Here is a 22,696-nt window from a genome sequence, read left to right on the forward strand (position 1 = left end):
GCTGCTCCTGGTGGCTGAGACGATCGCGACCGCGGATTCGCTGCCGCTGCAGTCAATCGGTGACGTTACCGCCAGTGATTGGTCAGAGATACCGCCGCTCCTCCCAGATCGTACCCCTTTATCGTCACGTGGTCTCTCATTACCCATACAAGAAAGATGGCTACTTTTATGCTAGCTACACTTGGAGCTCTTCTTGTTTTTTCTTGTGGACACTAAAGCGGAGGTAACTGTTGTTTGGTGTGAAACCGAAGTAGTTCTTGAAATACATTTAGCTAGGACTAAAACAACGGGTAAACAGCTCAGAAACCACTGCTGGTTTGTTTCTCACCTGCTAGTTAATGCAAGGATGCTAGCAAAGGATGTATGTGTACAACTAACTGAATGTAAACATTAGCCAGATACAGCTGCAGCTGTCCAGAACAGACAAATTTATCCAAGAAGTTACAGAGGAAAGTGGAACAAACTTCTACATGCAGAGCCGCTCAAGTACTTTAGTACAAGTTTGAGGTCTGTGGAAAATCTACTCTAGTGCCAGTTTGTTCATCCTGCTTCACTGCAAATCAAGTGGAAATACTTATTATTATAAGTAATTACATTTAGTACTTAGTGCATTCATTAGCTCAAAGTAGTATCAGCATCAGTTTTTACTTTATAAATAAAACGAGATAGTTTAACTTATTTTCCCAATTTTGTGGACTATTTACATTTGAGTGAACAAATGTTAGAAATATGAGCTTCTTGATTTTTTTTCTACCAAACACACGCACATTTATTGCAACTAAAAAGTTACAGTTGTTCTGAATAAGGTTGGCAGCATGTGTTGAACATATTGTATGCAAGTACATAAAAGGGATGAGTGTATTGAAAGTATACAATCTACGATACTTATGCAACCTGGATTTATGCCAGGTGTACTTGAGGAGAGAGAGACTAAGCAATTGATCTAGGCCAGCTTTTATAGCCTGGAACGTCAAGGTGAACTGACTAGTTGACAACCCTCCTATGTTAGTCAATTATCAGTAAGAGCAGGCTTGGACTTCCTTTAATAGTGGGTGGGGCATAACATTATTTTTAAGCACCCCAGATGTGTTTTGGCGTGCATTCACACACTGAAAACACACCTCAAGCCTCAAACCTTGAATATAAATAAACTGTCTGCTGCAATATTTACATTGCCATAATTGTTGTGCTCAGCAGATTTTTCCAGCTGTCATGGAAAACCGACACAAGCGAGTGAATCCAGAGCGAGATGCCCTGGTGCACATTGTGGCTTGCAGAGACAAACCCTTCCTGGAAGAAAGGTTCATAGACTCCTTTAAAGGTATGTGGTGTATATATAAGACTGTGATATCAGTCTTTTATATTGGAACACGAATGGGTGACAAATTAAAGGAAAATTGTGCAACCTTATAGCTCCAGTAAATGAATATGGTGGTCCCATTAAACTGTAGGGGGGCTTAGACTTTCAAGCAGTGTATTTCTGGTCTTCAGAAGTAAAATTAGACATACTTAAACACAATTTATTATTGTATATGATGAGGTAAAAATGTGAATATTCCTTTATAAAATATGTCTGGGAAGTTGTGGACTAATCACAGCCACAGTTGGCCTGAAAAGACTTAATTCTACTTTTGCTGGATGTATTTAAAAGGATGATGTCTTATTTGAATGCACAGAGTGCTATATTTATTGCCAAAGTCATGGAAAGTCATGGCAGTTTCAGTGTAAACAGTTTATAATGAAATTGTTGAACCTAATTTTTATGTTCTTAATAAAATTTTTAGGAAAGGGTGTCTTTACAAACAAAACCATTAAAGCATCTGCCTTTGTTGTCGAGTATCGTGGGAAGATCTTTCTTCGCAAAGACGGGAGGCCTAAGAAGAGAAGCGGTGATACTTTGAATGGTTTCTTATATGAGTTTACATGGAATGGAGAACAGTGGTGGTAAGGTGTTTGTTTTGCATTTTTAAAGTGTTTTGGACTGTATATGTACAGCTTCCTTTTATTAAGGGGTCACTTTTGTATGTGCAGCGTTGATGCTTCCAAAGAGGACAAGACCCTTGGAAGGCTTGTGAATGATGATCACATAAGTCCAAACTGTGAAATGAAGAAGATTGTTTATGAGGGGAAGCCACACTTGTGCCTCTTTGCAGTGGAAGAAATACCTCAAGGCAAAGAGATAACTTACAACTACGGCAGCTCCTATTACTCGTGGCGTCCCAAGGTATGTTTATATTATTAAAGAAGCCTTTCTTTTGATTTTTATATATTCCACTCACTCCCTCTGAACACACCAGAACAGTTCTCTGTGCTCATTCAGAAGAAACGGACATCTATAAGTGTAAAATAGCATTACACTTAGAAAAATCTAGAACTAACAGTGTTTGGAGGAGGCATTCTCAGTCTGGCTAGTACCAACGAGTAGTCCAAATGTGGTCAGAATGAGAACCCCAGAGTGGCTCTTTTATGATGAGATTGTGATCCGACCTTGGTTCGGATCCTTCTACCAGTCTGAGATTGATGCCTTTCTTTAGCCTGGTGTGCTTTGTTTTCTGGGATGTGGCAGATGTGCAAAGTTTTTGAATTCTTTTTAAGACAAATAAAAAAAATGTTTTGTAATAGTAAAAACTCAATCAAACCAGTACACAAATATGTCCAAATTTACAGTTTGGTATGTAATCATTTCCAAATATTAATGTTTATATTCAGTTTTTTTTGTCTTATTTCACATTTACAGGAGTCATGTGATGGACCAAGTACTTCAAACAAAAAAATGTATCAAATTTCATCAACACCCAAGAAAAGAAGAGTACGTAAACAAGCAACAATTTTGTTTTGGAGTACAGAAGTACAAAAGGTTCCTGGTTCGAACCTTATGGTCTCTCGGGGGCCGTTGTGTTCGGAGTTTGCATATTTTACCTGTGCAAGATTTTATAGTCCATGCTTTTTAGGTATATTTCTAAATTCTACATTTGCTGGAGGTTGTTTGTCTGGAAGGTATGTAGTGGTTAGGGCTGTTCGATATAACGATATATATCGGATGACGATATAAAAACGTCTATCGTTTCATTTTACGCTATCGTTTGTTTCGTGGTGTCGCAAAATGAACTGTTTACGGCAATATTTTTTCATCGTTTTGATGGTCACTGTAGTGGCTATATTAATTTCTTAAAGTTTTCTCTTTCTCTTATATTTAATATAACCACACTACAGACGGACAAGCGCCTGTTTTTATGCGTTGTTGTTAGCAACAACGACGGTAACACCATCGCGTGTCCGCTTGTTTATGTTCCACATAAACCTTTCACAATAAAGCTCAAGATCCTGTTGAGACTTTTCAAAATAAACTGAATCATGTGAAAGAGCAGATTATTTACGGATAAGAAGTAAAAAAGAGCCGCCAGGTGCTAAAAAATAAACCTTAGACTCAAACGTTAGAACAGGCTTTTCCCCGCAACACGCCGTGTAATAAATACTCACAAAGAAAACGGCGGCCGTTACAACTTATGTCTAAAAATGTATAGTTTCATGCATCTGTTAAAACACTCGACTCCAGCTACACGACGCGCAGCTGGAAACCCTTCCCGCAAGTCGAGCTGCCCGAGATTCACAGAATTTACAGAAAATGTTACATTTTTGTGATTTATATCGTTATCGGGGCGATAGAATTCTTATATCGGGATATGAGATTTTGGTCATATCGCACAGACCTAGTAGTGGTCTGTCTCTCTGGTTTTGCACAGTACCTCGAAGCTATGTGTTTGCTTCTTTTGTACTAGTGATGTTTAACATCTCATTTTAAGAACAAAATATTCATGCCTCAAACAGTTCCTCTGATTATTTGATGACAAAGTTGCAAAACAGTACTGCATGATTTTTAAATGCATATAAAAACATATAAAGTATCTGTTAGTAAACCAAATGTAGTCTGTCAACATGCTCTTAATTTGTATTTTCAGTTTAAAGACTCGGATGATGACAGTGAACTACCAGGTCCAAGTCATGACAGTGACCACTCTGCTGATCTTGGAAGGTCATCCAGGGACAGTTCGCCACATTCTGAGTCAGATTCTCAAGAAATGACGAAAAACTTCAGGAGAGTGTCATCAATTCAGGAGGATGACACTTCGAGTTCTGATGATCATGACTCGGACAAAGACAAGACGTACAAAGAAGACGGATACAAAGGAGACAGATCCAGTAAGGCTGGACTAAAAGGCGGAGGAACATCTTTCACAAAGAAAAATTACTGTTATGTTTGTGGGAAAGGTTATCACAAAATTGCTCGGCATCTTTCAAGGCACATCGATGAAGACCCTGAAATCGCTGAAATCTTTGCTTTACCCAAAAACTCAGCAGACCGGAAAAGTCTGCTGGCCAAATTACGAAAAAGAGGAAACTACAAACATAATCAAGAGGTTCTGAGGAGTAACACAGGACCGCTAAAAGTGGGAAGACGATCATCCCGCTATGTAATGACTGCTGAAAATTTTGTGCACTGCATTTATTGTAAAGTAATGCTTCATAGCAAAGACCTATATAGGCATGTAGCAAAGTGTGCTAAGCAAACAATAAATGCTGCAACACATGGCGAGACGAGCATCTTGGGGGATGTCACCGAGTCGGAGTTCTCTGAAAAGTTTCCGTCTGAAGTTTGGGAGATACTTTCAGCGATGAAACAAGATGAAATTGTATTTTTAATTCAACACGACTACCTTTTCATGAAGATGGCCCAGAGTCTTATTGAGAACAGTGGAAATGATCCGACAAACCAAGAGCGCGTCAGACAGAAGCTGAGAAAAATAGGAAGGCTCTTAATAGAGCTCCATGATAAGGGAATAGTGAGTTTTGAAGCAGCACTTAAACCCAGAAGCTTCTACAAAGTTGCTGCTGCTGTCAGAAACCTCTCTGGTTTTGATGAAAAAAAGCAGAAGTACAGCAAACCGAGCCTTGCCTTGTTTTTTGTAAAGTCTCTGAAAAAACTGGGAGAATTTGTTGTCGCACAGAGCGACAGCAGTAAGCGGGTCGTGAGAGATGCTAACACATTCATGATGCTGTGTGCGAAGGAGTGGAAGGAAACTGGCCCTCACAAAGATGCACCTTCATCAAGTGAACACAAAGTACACAGCCCCTCTACGATACCGTTCACGCGTGACATACAGGTGTTCTACACGCACCTGGAAAAGACTTCTGCTTCTGCCATTGAGTGCATGAAGAAGTATGAAACCCCTCAGATGTATAATGCACTTTGCAGAGTCATACTTGCACAGGTGTCAGTCTTAAACAAATGTGCACCCGAGGTTTCAAAAATTACCCTTAAGTCATTCCAGGATCGGGACGAGACTACCCAGGTGTTGTCCAAGCACTTTATCAGGATTAATATTGCAGGCAAGACTGGGCAGAACGTTGCTGTTTTGTTGACGTCTCAGCTCGTCAGCGCATTAACGCTGCTTATGAGCAAGAGACCAGCGTGCGGCGTACACGAAGACAATCCTTTCTTGTTTGCAAAGCCAGACGGTTCATCTACAAGCCTCTACCACGGAGGCCACTGCGTTCGGGTCTACACAAGAATGTGCTCTGCAAAGAACCCAGAGCACCTCACGTCCGTGCATTTTCACAAGCACATTGCAAGAATTTTTCAGATTCTTAACTTGGAGAATGACGAGCTACCTCACCTTGCTAAACTGCTGGGTCATGACATCCGGATGGACAGGGATTATTATCGGCTGCCCGAAGCGGCTGTTGAACTCGCAAAAATTGCTAAACTGCTTCTGGCAATGGAAAAAGGCTCTCTTGAAAGATTCAAAGGAACCTCTCTGGATGAGATTGAGATTGAAGGTTTGTGTCCAGTATTATGCAGACATAAACACACATTAGCCTGCCAGTGGTCATCAGATTGTCTTTTAAGGAGTTGTGAATAAATGCAGTCTGTTTTGATCATTCAAGATGAATTGGAGCCAGATATGGAGCAGGGCAGCTCTGTGGTGGACCGTGAAGAGTCAGATTTTCTACCTCAGCAGAGTGGTATGTTGCAAAGATTAGCCTTTCTGCACCTATTAACCTGGAGTGATTATTCTTTTGGACTCCTCAAATGTCTGTACTATTCTTGTGAACACAATGAATCTCGAAATCTCCAACTTCAACACTCTAAGGACTCAAAAATAAGCTGAAGATTTTGGATGGGAGGGTCAAAGAATTCATTCGCTAAACATGATCAGGTTTCACACAAATGTTCATGAGGACAAAATGAAGGGATGCCATATTCCAGTAACCTTTTTAATACCACTTTAAATTTTGTCCAGATGTGTTTATTAATGCAACTAGAAAATCAAAATATTGTTTTTCTAAACTGTTTCCTGTTCTCTCTGGGCCTGCAGGCCTAAGTTGCCCCTACAAGGCTATAATCAGAGGATATTTGTATTTTTAAGCTACAACTTTTAAGTTTTCCACTATATTGGGTTAGCTGTCATGAACTGTACTTACACAGAGAACAACAACCTTAAAAGGTTAATGAAGTTATGAAGGATTTTTAAAAAGAACTAGACAGTATTATTTATGTGTTCAATCTACTTACATTCAATAATGACTGACTACAAAATTCATCACTCTCAGTGAGCTCATTAAAATCCTTTAAGATCTACCCAAACAAAATTTTAAAACATGACCAAAGGTGAGGACGTACTCACCCTCTGTATCCAGGGCGTGCACATAGTTTGCTTCGTTCCACAACATGAATGGTGAATAAACTAAAAAAGGTGAGAGAAACTGCAGCATGCTGTTATTTGTTTGAAACATCAAAAATAGTTTATGTGAAAATTGTGTTAATGATTTTTGTATTTCAATAATATTTTTGGACTTAAGATGATGTGGATCAGCAAGGCCGACAGCTAACTCCTGAGCAGGATGCCATGCAGCACATAAAGGCTTGCAAGGACAAATCCTTCCTGAAGGAAATGTTTATTAATTCCACTAAAGGTTGGTCATGAACCCCTTATAACCTCCCTGTTATGGTTGTTTTTGTAAACTGGCTTTTAGTCTCAGCCCCTGTTGATTGTTGATATGAGACACTGAAAGGTAATCTTATAATAGATCATGTAAACAGTGAATACATCAGGAAACTTTATTGCTACACTTTTCGTAAATGCTATTTGATTACTATTGGTCTAGTTGTTACCATGGATTGGTCTTATGACTACAAATTAGTAACTGAATCAAACTTTTTTCTTTCTTTTTTTTTTTTTTTTTTGCATATTTGTAGGGAGAGGTGTGTTCACCAATAAAGCCATTGAGCCATCCAACTTTGTCGTTGAGTATCGGGGGAACGTCTCAACCTGTGGAGAAACCCGTCCAGAGAAATGTGTAGACACCCTCAACAATTTCTTGTTTCAGTTTTCCTGGAACGGAACAAGCTGGTGGTGAGTTTTCAGCAATATAAGGAGGGTTCTTGTTTTAAAATGTCTAAAAGCTCATGTTTAATAGAAAGCCCTCGTGTATCCTGAGAAAGGTTGATATCAAGTCAGATCCAAGTTTTTAAAAAAATCTTCATTATGTGCATGAAACATGCTTTTCTTTAACATTACTTTACTCAACCTACTTATAAAGATAGCTTGAATGTGCAGACACTGACTGCCCGTCACCACCATCAGTCCCAGTCACTGTGATAAAATGCATCATTTTAACAGTGGTTGAAGGTTTAATGTGAGCATTTGCCCTGCAGCATTGATGCTTCTGCAGACGATGGGACTCTCGGACGACTCGTGAATGATGATCACATAAGCCCCAGCTGCAAAATGAAGAAAATTGCTCATGAGGGGAAACCACATCTGTGCCTGTTTGCTCTGAAGAAAATATCTCCAGGCGAGGAGATAACGTACAACTATGGGCAGTCCTCTTACGCTTGGCGATCAGCAGTAGGTTTATTTGGTTTGGTATGATGTTGGATGGACTTCTTTGTTCTTTGTCCCTGTGTGTAAATTTCTAACCTCTCTTCATAACACTATATGAGAATATATACAGGAAGTTTTCTTTTTGACTTTGCTGTCTTCTTTTTATTTACAGGATCAAAACAAAGAACCACAAACCTCAGAAATGGAGACTGCAGCGTCTTCGACAGTGGATGAAAGAGTAGGTGTTGAACAAGATTTGTTTTATATTAAACACCAGCACTGTAAATGTGACTGCAGACTCGGGATTCATCACTTTATGATGTCTGGTATTTACAAAAGGGTTAAAAGGGTTTAACTTCCCTAAGAGTCCATCGGTAATCTAGCAGCACAATCTCTTCTGCAGACCTTCTGCTTATAACGACATCTGTGAATGAAAAAAGGCACTAAATACACAGTAGCAGTCATAATGCTGTTAATTCTGAGTCAAAATGCATTGTTTGCAATAAATGCATCCAGTGTTGTGGGTGGTGAAGACAGGGAGTGATTTGATGCCTCTCTTTAATAACTATGATTCAAGTTCTGTTGAGGTTATTAAAAGCGTTTAAAAATCCATCCAAACATAATTTTAAGCCTAAATATGTCGGCCAAAAACGAGGGAGAACTCGCTCTGAACTAAACTAAGACAAACAGAGAGAACATGGGAGTCTGGACTATCAGCATGAGTGTTAAGTGGCTTTTATATTGTAAAGAAAATCAGAGTGCAGTTAGATTTGTGTGTTGGGTTCTGTTATGTGCATAAATTTGCCTTTTTCTTAATTAATTCTAGGTGGAAAACTCAGATGAGGAATTCAGTTCTGCAGAATGCTTCTCTGATGAAGATTACGTCCTTGACAATGAACCAAGCAATGATGACAGTTTTACCGAAAACAAGGACCAGGATCAGGAATTTGAAGAAAATGCAGATGACTCGAAGGCCGGTTCTTCCAAAGCGCCGAACGATATGTCGGACTCCGATGAGTCTGACTCTGATGGAAAGTCTAAAGAAACTTCCTTCACTAACAGAAATTACTGTTACGTTTGTGGGAAACCTCAAACTAAAATTTCTCGTCACCTTTTCACGCATAGGAAGGAAGAACCTGAAATTGCTGAAGTGTACGCAATGTGCAGGAACAGCAAGGAACGCAAAAAGCGTCTGGAGATGTTGCGAAACAAAGGAAACTTCAAACACAACCAAGGAGTCTTGAAGGCTCGCAGAGGAAAACTGAAAGTGGAAAGAAAATCGGAGATGTCCACACTTAAAACACTCGCCACTTGTGTATATTGTAAACGCATGTATCATCGTAAAGTGGTGTGGCATCATATGCAAAAGTGTGCCTCGATGGCATCCAATAAACCTCCAGAAGGCGTTCAGAGTCAAATCTTAACTTTGGTTGCCGCCACTGGACTAACAAACCCTGAACAGATCTCAACAGGTGTGAAGAAGATGTTGAAAAAAATGAAGAAAGACGATATTTCCTCTGTAGTTTGCGAAGATTCTTACATATTACAATTGGCACAATGTTGCTACCACATGAGAGAGAAGAAACAGAATCAGGGATACGTCACTCAGAAGCTGAGGCAAATGGCACGGATCCTGATAACGTTAAGAAAGAAGTCGATAAACAGCTTCGAAGACGCAGTCAAGCCCCAAAACTTCAACGCCGTTGTAGAAGCTGTTCAGGAGATTGCGGGCATCAAAGAGGGGTCGAAGTCGTTTGACAAACCATCTCTCGTTTGGAAGCTTGGAAATTCGCTGAAGAAGATCGCTGACATTAAATACGCCAGGGCTTTGAAGGATGGTGATGAAGAGGTGTTAGAGGAAGCTGAGGCATTTATTAAGCTGTGTACGAAAGAATGGCCCTCTCATGCAAAATCACAACCAAAAACACCCTGCCAGCCAACCTTACAGTTTACACAAGATGTTATGCTGCTCTACAAGTGCCTGAACAGGACAACAGCTTCTGCAGTCCAGAGCCTGATGATGTATGCAGTAACACCGGTCTACAACGCGCTTCTCAAAGTGGTACTTGCATTCGTGTCCTTCTTAAACAAAAATATTCAGGATGTTTCAAGGGTAACACTCCAGTCATTCAAGGAAAGGGCTTCCACAGAGCTTCAGGAAGATGCTGCTGGTTCACAGACCCAGTTGGAGCAAATTCTGTCCAAGCACCAAGTCACGATCGGTGTTAGTAACTCAAATGGAAAAATATTTGCTCTTACTTTGAGCCCTGAAGTGCTTTCTGCGCTAACGGTGCTTGTGGACAAGAGGGACACATGTGGAGTAGGTAAGGACAATCCCTTCTTATTTGGGAATCCTGGTGGGAAAGGGTCAGACTTTCACAAGGGACACGCGTGTATCAGGATGTTCGTTAATCGCTGTGGTGCAAAGAGCCAGGAAGCTCTCAGGTCTCAGTGTTTTCGTAAGTACATAGTAAGAATTTTCCAGATTCTCAGCCTTAAAAATGACGAGCTCACTCAGCTAGCTAAGCTGTTGGGCCGTGACATTCAGACAGACTGGGAGTATTATCAGACGCCCGAGGCAGCTGCCGATGTCGCAAAAATGTCAGAGCTTCTGTCGGCACTGGAGAATGGATCTCTCGAACGATTCGAAGGAAAGACTCTGGAGGAAATTGAGATTCCAGGTATGTGACTCAAATCTCTGTTCACCCAAATCCTCCCTCAACGCATTTGCAAAACCCCATTACGAATGTTTAGAAACCATGATTGTTTCCATGCATGTTTATTTTTTCTTGCTGCGTTACCGCCACTTGTTGGAATAATGTTGAACCACTGTTGAGTTCCTTTTTTCCTCTTTCCTTTAAAGATGAATTGCAGCCAGTCATGGAGCCTGTCACCCCCAGAAACAGCGATGCTGAGGAAGATGATGAAGGTTCAGAAGTTTCCTTTGATGTGTGATATAATAGTCGTGCCTGCAGTTATTTTTGAGTGGTATTTGTGTTTATTATGGCAGATGATTTACCTTCTATAGTCCTCAACTGATGTATGGTGGGACAATATTAGCTATTATTTCCGAAGGATGTTTCTTTATTAAAAAGTGAGCTGAAATGTTTAAAAATTAAAAAGCACGAAAAATGCAGATATTCTTCTTACAGATCTGTCTTTGTCTTTTCCACAGGTAAAAAAAGCAAAAGAAAACCAAGCCAAAGAAAGAAAAAGAAGGAGATTGAAAAAGAGCAGCCGGAGCCAAATGAACATGAAGCCGTGAACACAGAGAAAGAAGACAAGGCAGAGGACGTGCCGGTGAAGGGTGACATCAGCAAACCTGTGGAGAAGAAATCTTTTAGCACAGCTCTTGAGCCAAGTATTTATTTCAGTGACGATGATGAGGACATGAATGTGAATTTTGACATCGACATAGACACTGATGACGACGATGATAGAAATGAGGAGATTGCTGCAGACGGTCGCTCAAACAGCTCAGGTACAAAGCCCAGGGTAACGGATGAAGATGCAACAACAGAAGTCAAGAAGAGCAACAAGGATGGTGACGGAAAGCAGAAAAATACGTCTCCAGACGAGCACAGTGCTGATGAAGAGCTCGCAGAGGCAATGGATATCGACACAGAGAACCATGTGGAGGAGGACTATGATGAAGATGATGATTGGATGGATGTGGACAGTAATGCTTCTGCTCCCACTTTAAATAAAGGTAAACTAAATCTGGTGAAAAATGGGTTCATGTTCTGTTAACTGGGAACTGTGGAGAGGTTTGACCCACTAAAGTGGAAATGTGTTTTACTAGTCACAGAAAAGAAGACCAACCTATCGGTGCCCATGGCTCTGATGAAAGAAGTGAAGATAGTTATCCCAAAACTAGACATCGTGAGTCCAGTTTGTTGTTATGTTTTACAACCTGCTGAAAATGACACTTTTAAAAAGTTGAATAAATGTGAGGTCTGTAAGCATCACTGCATTCTTTACAAACTACTCTTTAAATGTAGGAGAAGGTGCAGCATCCCATCCACATTTCCCAGTTGTCATCTTTGAGTAACAAGCAGCCGGTGGAAGATAAACCCGTCCATGATGACAAGAAACAGAGTGCAAGACCTACTCCACTTACAGAGGTCACAAACAAGCCCAGCTCTGAAAAGGTAGGAAAACTTTCTTCTCTTCCAACGAAGTAGCTTTTGTCTGTAAAATATATATTTTCGGTGAAATCATCTGAGCTGAATGTATGAAATATCAGGATATCAGGCTTGTAGAAAGGTGTTTTCCATAATCTATCTATCAACTACAAGGATTAAAACGTTATTGTTGTAGTTTATTTATGTTAAAGTATAGAGGTGGGAATCACCATACATCCCACGATACGATATTATCACAATACTTAACGCACGATACGATATTATTGCAATTTTTTAAAATATTTTGCGATATTCAGATTCTGTACATAAAGGTAAACTTTATCAATATTCATTTTATCTAATATCAAAGTCTCACACTCAGTCTTTCTCTCATTTCAGTCAGTTTTATTGTTGACAAACTGAACGGTTTGTATTACAGTCTAGTCCAACTTAACTGAATGCAACCATCTGGTACAATTATAGCTATTCTGAACTATGCAATTTATGAAAACTATGCAGCCCATTCAGCAACTGAAGAATTTGAAAGTAAATTAAAACAAAATATAATTTTACATTAAATAAAAAAGTTTTAAACTTAATTAAAATAAAACATGTCTTAAATTAAAATAAGTAAACTGTAATGTTTATTGCTGCCAAAAAACAAGTTAAACACATTTGGACAGTGAAGGAATGTCAGGATTCTTGCTCAGAAAAAGGAGCTGATCAACATGCTCTGAAGTCAGAGTTCCAGTCCACAAAAACTTTTTTTGTAACAAAATATCGATTTCTGCTGTCCCTGTATCGATACATTATTAGCAAACAAAATATCACGATACTACACAGTATCGATTTTTTCCCCCACCCCTATTAAAGTATAAAGTGCCTTGAAGCAAATGTTGTTGTGATGGTGCTATATAAATAAAATTGAATTGAACTGAATTGAAAATGATCAAATCCATAAATGTTCTGGATGCCTTTTAAAGTTTTTAAGAGACTAAATGTCCATTAGTTTTATTTTCATAACACATAAAATCTTCTTAAGTCCGACAAACATGCCAGCTGTTTTTCTTTCACTGCACTCTCAGATTGATTTCTTTTGTCAGTAAAACTTTGATACCATTAAAGGGATCACTTGGATCATGAGAACAGCTCTATTAGAGGCAGAAGTGTTGTTGATCAGCTGGAACATTAACACAGCCTGTACAGTTGTGTAGATCTCCCTTGTGCTGTCAGAACAGCTCAGACCCATCAGGGCGTAGTCACAGGATCTCTGTGTTCAGGTGTTGGACTTTGGGAAATTGCTAGCATGGTCTGTGGATCGAAGGTGGTTCTCGCTAGTGAGTGGAGACCAGCTGAACACCTCCTCATGCTATTGCTGAACTGTCTTTGGGGGCTGTGTCAGAGATCGTCTTTAGCGCACCACGGCAATGACAATCTGTGTTTTACACGTTTGGGTTTTAGTGTTGTAGCTCATCAGTGCATAAAATGCTGTAAAAATGTGTTTAATCAACTCTGTGATTTACACTTTTACATTTCAGGCAGTGCACATGAACTGCTCTCGCTGCAAAAAGAGCATGATGAAGGGACACACTGCTTACCAGAAGAAGGGCTTCTCAGACGTCTTCTGCTCCAAAAACTGTCTGTTTGAGATGTTTTCTTACAACAAACCGGCCACCAAGACCTGTCACCAATGTCATAAGTGAGTGTTGTTGAAACTGTGCTCTGTTCTCGATGACTAACAGGCACGGACTGTTTTCATTTATTTCTATTAAAGACTTTTATCCACTTGAGGGCAGCATAACCAAAGAGTATATACAACAATATGACATTATAATGACATTAAGTTATAAACTGCATGACGTCACTTTGTTAGTTAAGCAGCCACCAGATGATTGCTCAGTTTAGACCCGTGTTTCAGAGCAGCTCCTGATGGAATCATCTACCTGTTAACCTGCTGAATGAATCGCTTTGTCCAGCAGGTGACGATTATTTAATTAATTTCTCCTGTTTGTCGCTGAGCAGGTAGGATGGTTATAGGATATGTAAGTGTCTGTGTTAAGTGTTTGTCCTCCCCTCCCCTTCGATCAGGGCGATATCGCAGCCTCTGGACCTCATCATGGCTGCTGTGGACACTAAAGGAACTATGAAGGACTTCTGCAGCCCGGCCTGCTTGAGCTCTTTCAAGTCTGCATCCACCCAAACACAAAAGTCAGTCTGCAACATATGCAAAAAAGTCTGCAGTGTAAGCACTTTTTTCTTTTGATACCTGGGTGTTCAGAGTTTTTATTTTTCCCTTTATTATGGTTAAAAAAAATCTTATTAGTTGCCTTTAATTGCATGTACATGCACATCACAGTGTCTCCTTTAAGAGCTGTATGTCTTTATTATCCCGTTCAATGGCATTTTATTAATATTAATAACTAAACAAAAGATAATGTTTTTTATAACTCATAATCTTATGTCCACGGCTCCTTTCTCACTGACTTCAGACCAAATGTGAGCTGACCCTGAACGAGGCCGTCATCGGGTTTTGCAGCCACGCATGCTTCGATGATTTCTGCAAGAACAACATGGGCATCTGTGAGAACTGCAGCTCTGTGTGCCGCAGCAAACCGCTCACGCTGAAGCTGGAGGATGATAACAAAACATTCTGCAGTGGTGGTTGTCTGAAGCGGTTCAAAGAGGTGCGGATACATCAGAGAGAGAAAATGCAAAGTTGTGGGACCAAAATGTTGTAATGATCTACACAAAAACCCAAAGATCTCTTTTTAAAAAAACATTTATTCTGCAGAACTCCAGGATGCTCCTACGCTGCACCACTTGCCTCTTTTCACGACCTGTCTCGGACATGGTTAACTTTAAAAACGATGAGAACGTGGTGCAGCTCTTCTGCGGCCGCTTTTGTGTGAAATCTTACAAGCTGCGAGCGACAGATGAGATGGATCAAGGTAATCCACAGTGAATCTGTCAAACGTCCATTTTTCACATCTTTTTACTGGATCTTCAGGTCAAAATCAGAGACGTTATAAAAGACATATAGCACTCACTTCTTAAAACGAAACAATTTAAACTGTTTTTATCACATACAAGTTATTCTCTCACCAGACATTTAATCAGGTACACCTTGCTAGCACTGTGTTGACCCCTTTAGCTTTCAAAACAGCCATAATCCTTCATGGTATAGTTTCATAAATTTTGGTTCATGTCGGCATGATAGCACCACACAGTTGCTGCAGATATGTCAGCAAATATCCTGTTCCACCACCTCCCAAAGGTGCTCGATTGGGTTCTGGTGAGTTCTATTTGAGTGCACTGAACTAATCGCTGGATGGCTGCTTCCAGGCCCTGTGGCGGAGGTTTTGGGCACATTGTAACCACTGATTTGAACAAAACCATGAGGCCATCTCTCTGACAACCAAAGCTTGGCTGAAATTTAACCGGTGCTCAACTGTGCCAAAAAATGATCTCGCACACTGTTAGACCCCCACCAATCTGAACTGTTGATACAAGGCAGAATCGATCAATGCTTTCGTATTGTTCTTGCCAGATTCTGTCCATACCATCCCAGTAGCAGCAGACATTAAGATTAAGTAATCAGACCAGGCCACATTCTTCCAATCTTCTACTGTCTAATTTTAATGAGCTCAGTTTTCTTAGCTGAAAAGTGTGGTTGGAGCAGCATTATTGCCCAGAGAAAGGCTTAGAGTTTCCCCCTCAAAACCCCAGAGATGGTTTAGTGTGAAATGATAATATAATTGAAATGAATGAATTATGTTTGTGTAGCATTTATCTGCGTACTTGTGGAGGAATAGGGTGTGAGGAAAATCTTGGGTTGTCAAAGATTTCATAAAGAAATAGGACCACAGTGCACTGATGCCACGTCTAAAAGGTAAAATAAAATCATACTGTGCCATGAGAAGCCACAGAATCCAGCAGCGAGGCAGTGTAACTACTGCAAAAACAGTTCAGACTGAATCAGCCTTTCAAGTGGCGCTCCTATCTCTTTTTCTTCCTTTTAACTCTTTTGAGGTTTCCTCATATTCAGAAGTGATACTGTTGTGGTCAGATTTTCACTGTCACTATTTCAAAACCAAAAGCTACTGAATGATAACCTTTTCACAGGATTTACCAATACTCAAAAACTCTTATTTTGTAATAACCATGATGTTGTTATATGAAGATAGTAATAAGATTATTGATGTGTTTGTTAACAAACATGTCTCTATAAAGAACTAGAAATCTAGTGACAGAAAAACATAGAATTCAAATACTGTTAGTAGAAGTCTGTGATGTTGTGACTTGTTGTACTTTTACTTGCTAAATCCAAGCAATCACCTTAACTGTAGGTAAAAGGCTCATCTTACAAATCTCTGCATCCTGTCTTTGCTTTTATTCTGAAAGTTCTTAACAGAAGTATCGATTTCTTTTCCCTTTATTATAATTCTCTTCATTCGTCTTGACATCTTCTATTTAAAAAGTGTCCATATGCCTCCAACATGTGAGATAAATCCACTAAGTGTTTCTTAAGTGTGTCCCAACAAGCCTTATGTTGACTTTGTGTGGAGGAGGAAAGTTTGGATCATATTTAATAATTTCATCTGTGTGACTCCTAAAGGTTATTGATCAAGTCATGAACAGCAGCTGTATTTTCAGTAATCACATGTCTGATTTCTCCCTTCAGTGAAGAGAAAAAACGATAACCAATTAAAAGAGACAAACACCGTGAGTATGCTTTGTTTCTTTTTCTGATTCAGTCACAGAAAACAGAGCTTACATTCAAGTCTGGGGAAGATTTCTAATCCCTATATACTAACCGAGGCTCTTCCCACAGGAGGATGCTGTCGAACCAAACGACACAGTGTTGCTCATCGCCGACGAGTGCACGCTCTGTTTCCACTGCAAAAAGAATTTGTCGGAAGGAGAGACACTTTACAAGCCGAAAGACACAGAGGGGTTTTTTTGCTCCATGGCCTGCTTACATGAAAAGCGTTGCGAGATCAAAATACCCATCAAAAAGTGCCACAACTGCTTTCAGTAAGTCTGTATTTTAATTCTCCATTTAAATGAGCAGTGGGGTTAAATGCACAAAAACAAACATTCTACAGATTCAACAGGTTTGTGAATGTGGTAACTTGACATGCTGATCTACAAAAAATTGAATCTCAGTGACTCAGAAATCTCTTTGATCTCTTTCATCTTATTTCTTCAGGGTGATTGCGCGACCTCAAAACATCATCCTGGCTCCGGTGGATGATTCGGGAACTATGAAGGAGTTGTGCAGCGATACATGTCTCTCCTCCGTCACATCCAAAATGAAAAAGGCTGCTACTAAGCCTCCACCAAAAGAGGGACCTAGTTCACAGTGCAGGATGTGTGCCAGATGTTGCTATGTAAGGAAAAGAAATAAAGTACATTACTCTGAACTCTGTTTTATATGCACTGTGGATTGTAGCGCATTTGTCATGAACTGTTTAAGGATCCTTAGACAACACTGGAGGCGAGTGTTTGTGATAATTAAAAAAAAAAAAGCTGCAGAATATCTCCATCCTTTTACTTTAAAACTTGTTATTATTATCACGTTCATAATATATTTTTGTAATAACTACTCTTAACACATTCCCTTTCCAACCTTAGTGCAAATTCACGGTGACCCTGAATGGCGTGGTCCACAGACTTTGCAGTGACTCCTGCTTCATGAGCTACCGCAAAGTCAACAACCTGCGCTTGTCTCTCTGCGACATGTGTGACGCCGTCTGCTACAACAAATGTCTCGTGGTCAAGCTGGAGGACGGCAGTAAAGCCCTCTGCAGTGATGAATGTCTGGTCAAGTTTAAAGAGGTGCAGAAATAAAAAAACAACCAAAAAAACAAAAAAACAAACACATTATCTCCATATTTGACAAAAAGACACATTCACATTCATAGCAGGAATGTGCAAAGTGTAAAGGAAGGACTCCTTTTTAACAGGAAGTGATTGCTGGCAGGTGGCTAGTTGAGAGGAAAGAGAACGAGGAGCATGTTTTATTATTTTTAGTTATTAGAACTGTTAATTACTAATCATAAACAAGCAACCATGTCTGTGGTAAAGTAGCTATGTGCAGGTAACATGAGGCCATCTTTTATATATTCCCTTAATGTATTTGTGCTTAATGTAACTCCATCATATAATCCAGACATCCTGTTACTGTGTCAGTATGAGGAAAACGCACAGAAATGATTAAAGTTCATTAAATGTTATTTCAGGACCGGATGTTTGAAAACTAAGGACTTGGGAAATAAAAAGAAATCAGAGCACATTTAACTCATAGAGCATCCGATAATTTAAACGAACTAATAACAGGTCATCACCAGGCTTTGTGTTTCACGTGTTAAGCAAAACATGTGCAGCTTAAATGCAAACAGCAAAATGTTATAACTTCTGTTTAAGACACTCAGTTCACAGTTTTAAAAACCATTATGAGTCTCACCTTCATAAATATGGAGTAGGCATAATACTTTACAACATATGTCTAAGGTAATGGTGTTCTTCATCTCACATTTTTCATTCATTATCTTTGCAGAAAGTTGGCACTCGTCAGCTCTGCCCCATGTGCCAGACGTCCCATCAGCTGTCAGACATGATTGAAAATAAAAATGATGAAGGCAGGCTGGAGTTCTTCTGCAGCAACAGGTGTATGATGGTGTACGAGGCCCAGACCTTCACTGTGACAGGTATCTCCAGTCATATTTCAAACTGCAGAGAAAGCGTGCTCTATTGTGCTGCGCTGAATTTTGCAGTTGGACAGCAGTTTTTAAGCTTTTAGTTGTCAAAAGCAGAAATCTTGTTCATGCTTTTGTCTTTATAGAAAAGAAAAGCTCTTCATCTGAAGTTTGTGAGGTTAAAGACGTGAAGCCATCTCTAATACATCTCAACTGCGTAAGTTTTATGTAAAAAATGTCTTCTTTAGTAGCCGTAATGTATATCTTAAACCCATTTTGGATTCAGTGACAGAATAAATGTTATTAACAATTGAATGATAACAGCAATTCATGATTACAATAAATTCTGTTTATTAAATCGGTTTCCAGTACATTACCACTTACGTTAGAGTCCTCACAGTGCTCCACATGTAGGCCTTTGCTATTAACCTTACACAGTTAATCCAAATCTCTCTTGCCTCTTCATCAAGATCAAAACAGAGCCCATCGATGAGGGGTACAGCCAGAGTATCACAGCCTCAGTTTCTCATCAGGACATCAAGAAGGAGCCAAATGTAGTAAAGGTAAGATACTCAATCATTATCTATCATTTTCCCCTTTACATTATACAGTAACTTCTTTATTATTTCAGTTAGATATTACTGGACACAATGATGTCATTTATTGTAACTAGAAAAACACAGACAGCACATTAAATCATCTAAATATCCAGGGGATCATTTAAACAGCGCTCCACCCGCGCATCGTCTCCTGTTCTGGTTTTTACAGGAGGACTTAACGATTGGGTCGGTTTTCTCCTTGACCGATGAATCCAAACCTGCAGAGCCCTCGCTCACCAACACGGATGTCCCTGCATCGTGCTCCGCCTGCAAACAGGCCCTCATGGATGGAGAGACCGTTTACCAGAGGAAAAACCACACTGGCGCATTCTGCTCCACTTCCTGCCTCCTGAAATTTTACCAAAAGATACCAGTTTGGAGGACGTGCCACTTCTGTCTTCAGTGAGTCTAACAGTCCCAGTCTTTGGTTGCTGGACTGCTCTTGTGAGAGTGATAACTTAAGATTGTCATTTGTACTTAGAAACATATAATCATTTATGCTTAAAGATATATAATTGTTTGTATGTTGTTAAATGTCTCATCCTTATTTAGGTCTGCTAAGGTTCTGGGTGCACTCTGTGCACCATGAGAGGGGAGGATGTTCACTCCCTTCTGCTGTTAGGCATACCTTATTGTTACCTTACATGTTAAGTTAGGGGTGGCTGTAGCTCAGGTGGCAGAGCAGGTCAGCCACTAATCAGAAGGTCGGTGGTTCGATCCCAGGCTGCCTCCTGCATGCCAAATATCCTTGGGCAAGATACTAACTCCATGTTTACCTACTGGTGGTGGTGCCTGGTGCCTGCTGGCGCCAGTGTCCAGCAACCTCGCCTCTGTCAGCTGTGGCTACAATGTAGCTCACCAGTGTCTGAATGTGTGTGTGAATGACTGAATGTAGTGTAAAGCTTTGGGGTCCTTAGGGACTAAGTAAAGCGCTATACAAATGCAGGCCATTTTACCAAGTTCATGGGAAGGTCGCATCTTGTTTTGTGATATAGATCACAATATAGAGTTCAGTTACAACAGTCGTTTGTCTTAGTTGGGCTGGTTGGAGGCGCCTGGTGCCAGTCATCTTGGGAGTTGCATTCCTTTGCAGATAACATAGTAAAACATTGCTAGGCCTGGCTGAGCAGGTTTCACAGGGCCATATTTTCACACACACACACGCGCACACAGGCGTATACTCTGCGTACACACACATGCCTGTTTGAGACTGTCACGTGTTAATGGAACTAAGCATATTCATGTAATCACAATAAAAGGAGCGCTACGGGAAGTCCAGCCGAGGTTGACGGGGTTCAAGTGGAAGGAACAGCGCCTGACCTTAGTCGGCTTCCCTCGCGAGTGATCAGACGAAGAGCTCTGTCTTGTGTCTTGTTTTGGTGCTGCTTTGGTTGTCTTATTGTTCCAGCAGGGTTTGTGCTTAGATAAACCCAACAGCTCTAATTATTCTTCTTTTTAGGCTCATTCACAGAATAACTGACTTCCTTTAACTTATTTCAACTTCATCTAAACTTCACTCTATTGAATTTTTTTAATCTTACCGTTCCTCGTTTTCTCAGAGTGATAAGAGAGCCTCAGGACATCCTCGAGGCCCCGGTGGATAACGAGGGGACAAATAAAGATTTCTGCAGCCAGACTTGCCTGTCCTCCTTCAACTACAAGAAACAAGTGTCCACCAAAATACCCGTGGCTCCCATCTCATCACACTCACAATGCAGCATGTGCAGCAGATATTGCATTGTAAGAGACCAGGGAACAGTTTCTCTAATCTAATTACACGACACTGCCTGCTATAATAGTTTCATCGTCGATGATTAAGTTGCAGTTTATTTGTTAGCTGGATTCGTGTGTGCTAAATGAGCCTGACCTCTGTTTATCTTCTTGTAGAGCAAACACGAGATCACGAAAGAGGACGCCATCCACAAGATCTGCAGTGAGCCGTGTTTTCTGCGGTTCTGCGGCATGAACAACATCACCGTCTGTGCGAACTGCCACGCACACCGTAAAACACCGCTCACGCTCAAGATGGAGGAGGGCGGCAACAAACTTTGCAGTGAAGAGTGCCTGGCCCAATTCAAGCAGGTCTGAAGGATAAAGTTTGCTTTTCCTACTGTTGTGAATGCATTGTGGCAAATATTAAACACATCGGATATGTTAAATAATGAGCCAAAAACCCAGGATTCAGATTGCGTTTGTCACTTAGTGTTAGACAGCTGGGTCTGTATGACATTAAGAAAAGAGGGCATTGCTACACTCATCTGAGGCAGCTTTGGCTGCAAGTTTGCAAGTGTAAGCAGGTTGCAACAAAACTGGATCAAAGGAGGTTCATTTTTCATTTAAGATTTTAGGCAATTTCTAAAAGCAAAATGTTACTTTTTCCTAATCTTCAAAAAATGACACCAGCTGAATTTGAACTGAGTCTTTGCTTTTTGTTGTTGCACAGAAAATCCAAACTCCGCAGCCGTGCACCATGTGCCGTAACACTTCTCCGATATCAGACATGGTTGAAAACAAAAACAGTGAAAATGTTGTGGAGCTCTTCTGCACCAAAAGCTGTGTGTCGGCATTCAAGATCCAGGCTGTCAATTCATCAGGTACGGGACGGATGCTTTGTTCAGCTTCTGTTTGTCTTATTTAGTTCTGTTTGTAACTCAGAAGCTTCAAACTTTCATTGTGTGTTAACTATTTTTTATTTATAAAAGTAAAACCTGGAGATGAAGCATTTTTAAAACTGTTATATGAAAAGACTTCAAATTCAAAGGTGCAAACATAAATCTGCTCAGTTTCATGCTTTCCTCGATTAAACCTCCCCTTCTCCTCAGGTGCCTTATTGAATTGTGACCACTGTGGTAAGACTGCAGTGCCAACCTGTCACCTTGCCATGTCAGATGCCTCCATCAGAAACTTCTGCACTCTTAAGTGTGGCATGGATTTCAGGGTAATGTATTTAATATATGCTAATAAAACAAAGCCCTCGATTGCCACCCAAAAACATTTAAAAGCACCTAAAGGGGAAATACTTTCTTTACAGCGTGCTTGACTTTAAGGTTTTGTTTTTCAAATTTCTATCAGAAGTTTTGAACAATGGCTCGCCCATTTCTTTCTTATGTCTGATCTACAGGAGAGCCAGAATCCAGCAGGAGTCCCCGATAAAAGTCAAAGGGATTTCCTCCATCCACCACCGAAGCTGCTATGCGCCCAGTGTCAAAGCATCGTATTAACTACACCCAAAGTCATCCAGAGAAAGGTACCATTCTCCCGTCCTTTCTTTAAATGTGGAGAACCACAAACAGTGAGGGCTGTGTGGGTTGAAAATTTTGTTTTTTTTCCTCTCTTGATTGTATGCATTGTTAGTTCAACACTGTTTTACACCAGCTGTTAAACTGTCT

The 22,696-nt window shown here is 40.2% G+C and overlaps 1 protein-coding gene across 3 annotated transcripts in view; it reads left to right on the plus strand.

Moving 5' to 3' along the window:
* The first annotated feature begins 109 nt into the window (after window positions 1–109).
* The window catches only part of LOC146363359 (uncharacterized), a 29,826-nt gene continuing 7,239 nt past the window's right edge, over window positions 110–22,696 (plus strand). Inside the window, exons 1-33 of one of the 3 annotated variants that reach the window (XM_084918925.1) lie at window positions 110–223; window positions 1,195–1,321; window positions 1,785–1,944; window positions 2,032–2,224; window positions 2,738–2,809; window positions 3,960–5,838; window positions 5,947–6,024; window positions 6,862–6,975; window positions 7,259–7,415; window positions 7,718–7,910; window positions 8,059–8,124; window positions 8,713–10,567; window positions 10,750–10,815; window positions 11,062–11,595; window positions 11,689–11,768; window positions 11,888–12,037; window positions 13,549–13,709; window positions 14,099–14,252; window positions 14,500–14,694; window positions 14,802–14,958; window positions 16,692–16,732; window positions 16,842–17,044; window positions 17,220–17,400; window positions 17,645–17,848; window positions 18,570–18,720; window positions 18,855–18,925; window positions 19,179–19,271; window positions 19,477–19,709; window positions 20,867–21,047; window positions 21,195–21,389; window positions 21,751–21,901; window positions 22,130–22,245; window positions 22,429–22,554. In XM_084918925.1, the coding sequence (XP_084775051.1) occupies window positions 1,213–1,321; window positions 1,785–1,944; window positions 2,032–2,224; window positions 2,738–2,809; window positions 3,960–5,838; window positions 5,947–6,024; window positions 6,862–6,975; window positions 7,259–7,415; window positions 7,718–7,910; window positions 8,059–8,124; window positions 8,713–10,567; window positions 10,750–10,815; window positions 11,062–11,595; window positions 11,689–11,768; window positions 11,888–12,037; window positions 13,549–13,709; window positions 14,099–14,252; window positions 14,500–14,694; window positions 14,802–14,958; window positions 16,692–16,732; window positions 16,842–17,044; window positions 17,220–17,400; window positions 17,645–17,848; window positions 18,570–18,720; window positions 18,855–18,925; window positions 19,179–19,271; window positions 19,477–19,709; window positions 20,867–21,047; window positions 21,195–21,389; window positions 21,751–21,901; window positions 22,130–22,245; window positions 22,429–22,554 (8,319 nt within the window). In that variant the 5' untranslated portion in view covers window positions 110–223; window positions 1,195–1,212. The remainder of the gene's footprint in view (window positions 224–1,194; window positions 1,322–1,784; window positions 1,945–2,031; window positions 2,225–2,737; window positions 2,810–3,959; window positions 5,839–5,946; window positions 6,025–6,861; window positions 6,976–7,258; window positions 7,416–7,717; window positions 7,911–8,058; window positions 8,125–8,712; window positions 10,568–10,749; window positions 10,816–11,061; window positions 11,596–11,688; window positions 11,769–11,887; window positions 12,038–13,548; window positions 13,710–14,098; window positions 14,253–14,499; window positions 14,695–14,801; window positions 14,959–16,691; window positions 16,733–16,841; window positions 17,045–17,219; window positions 17,401–17,644; window positions 17,849–18,569; window positions 18,721–18,854; window positions 18,926–19,178; window positions 19,272–19,476; window positions 19,710–20,866; window positions 21,048–21,194; window positions 21,390–21,750; window positions 21,902–22,129; window positions 22,246–22,428; window positions 22,555–22,696) is intronic. The other 2 variants (XM_084918923.1, XM_084918924.1) reach the window with 2 other exon arrangements.

Source organism: Perissodus microlepis, chromosome 22, assembly GCF_051167445.1.
Source record: "Perissodus microlepis isolate ML-2025 ecotype Zambia chromosome 22, ASM5116744v1, whole genome shotgun sequence".
Taxonomy (NCBI): Eukaryota; Metazoa; Chordata; class Actinopteri; order Cichliformes; family Cichlidae; genus Perissodus; species Perissodus microlepis.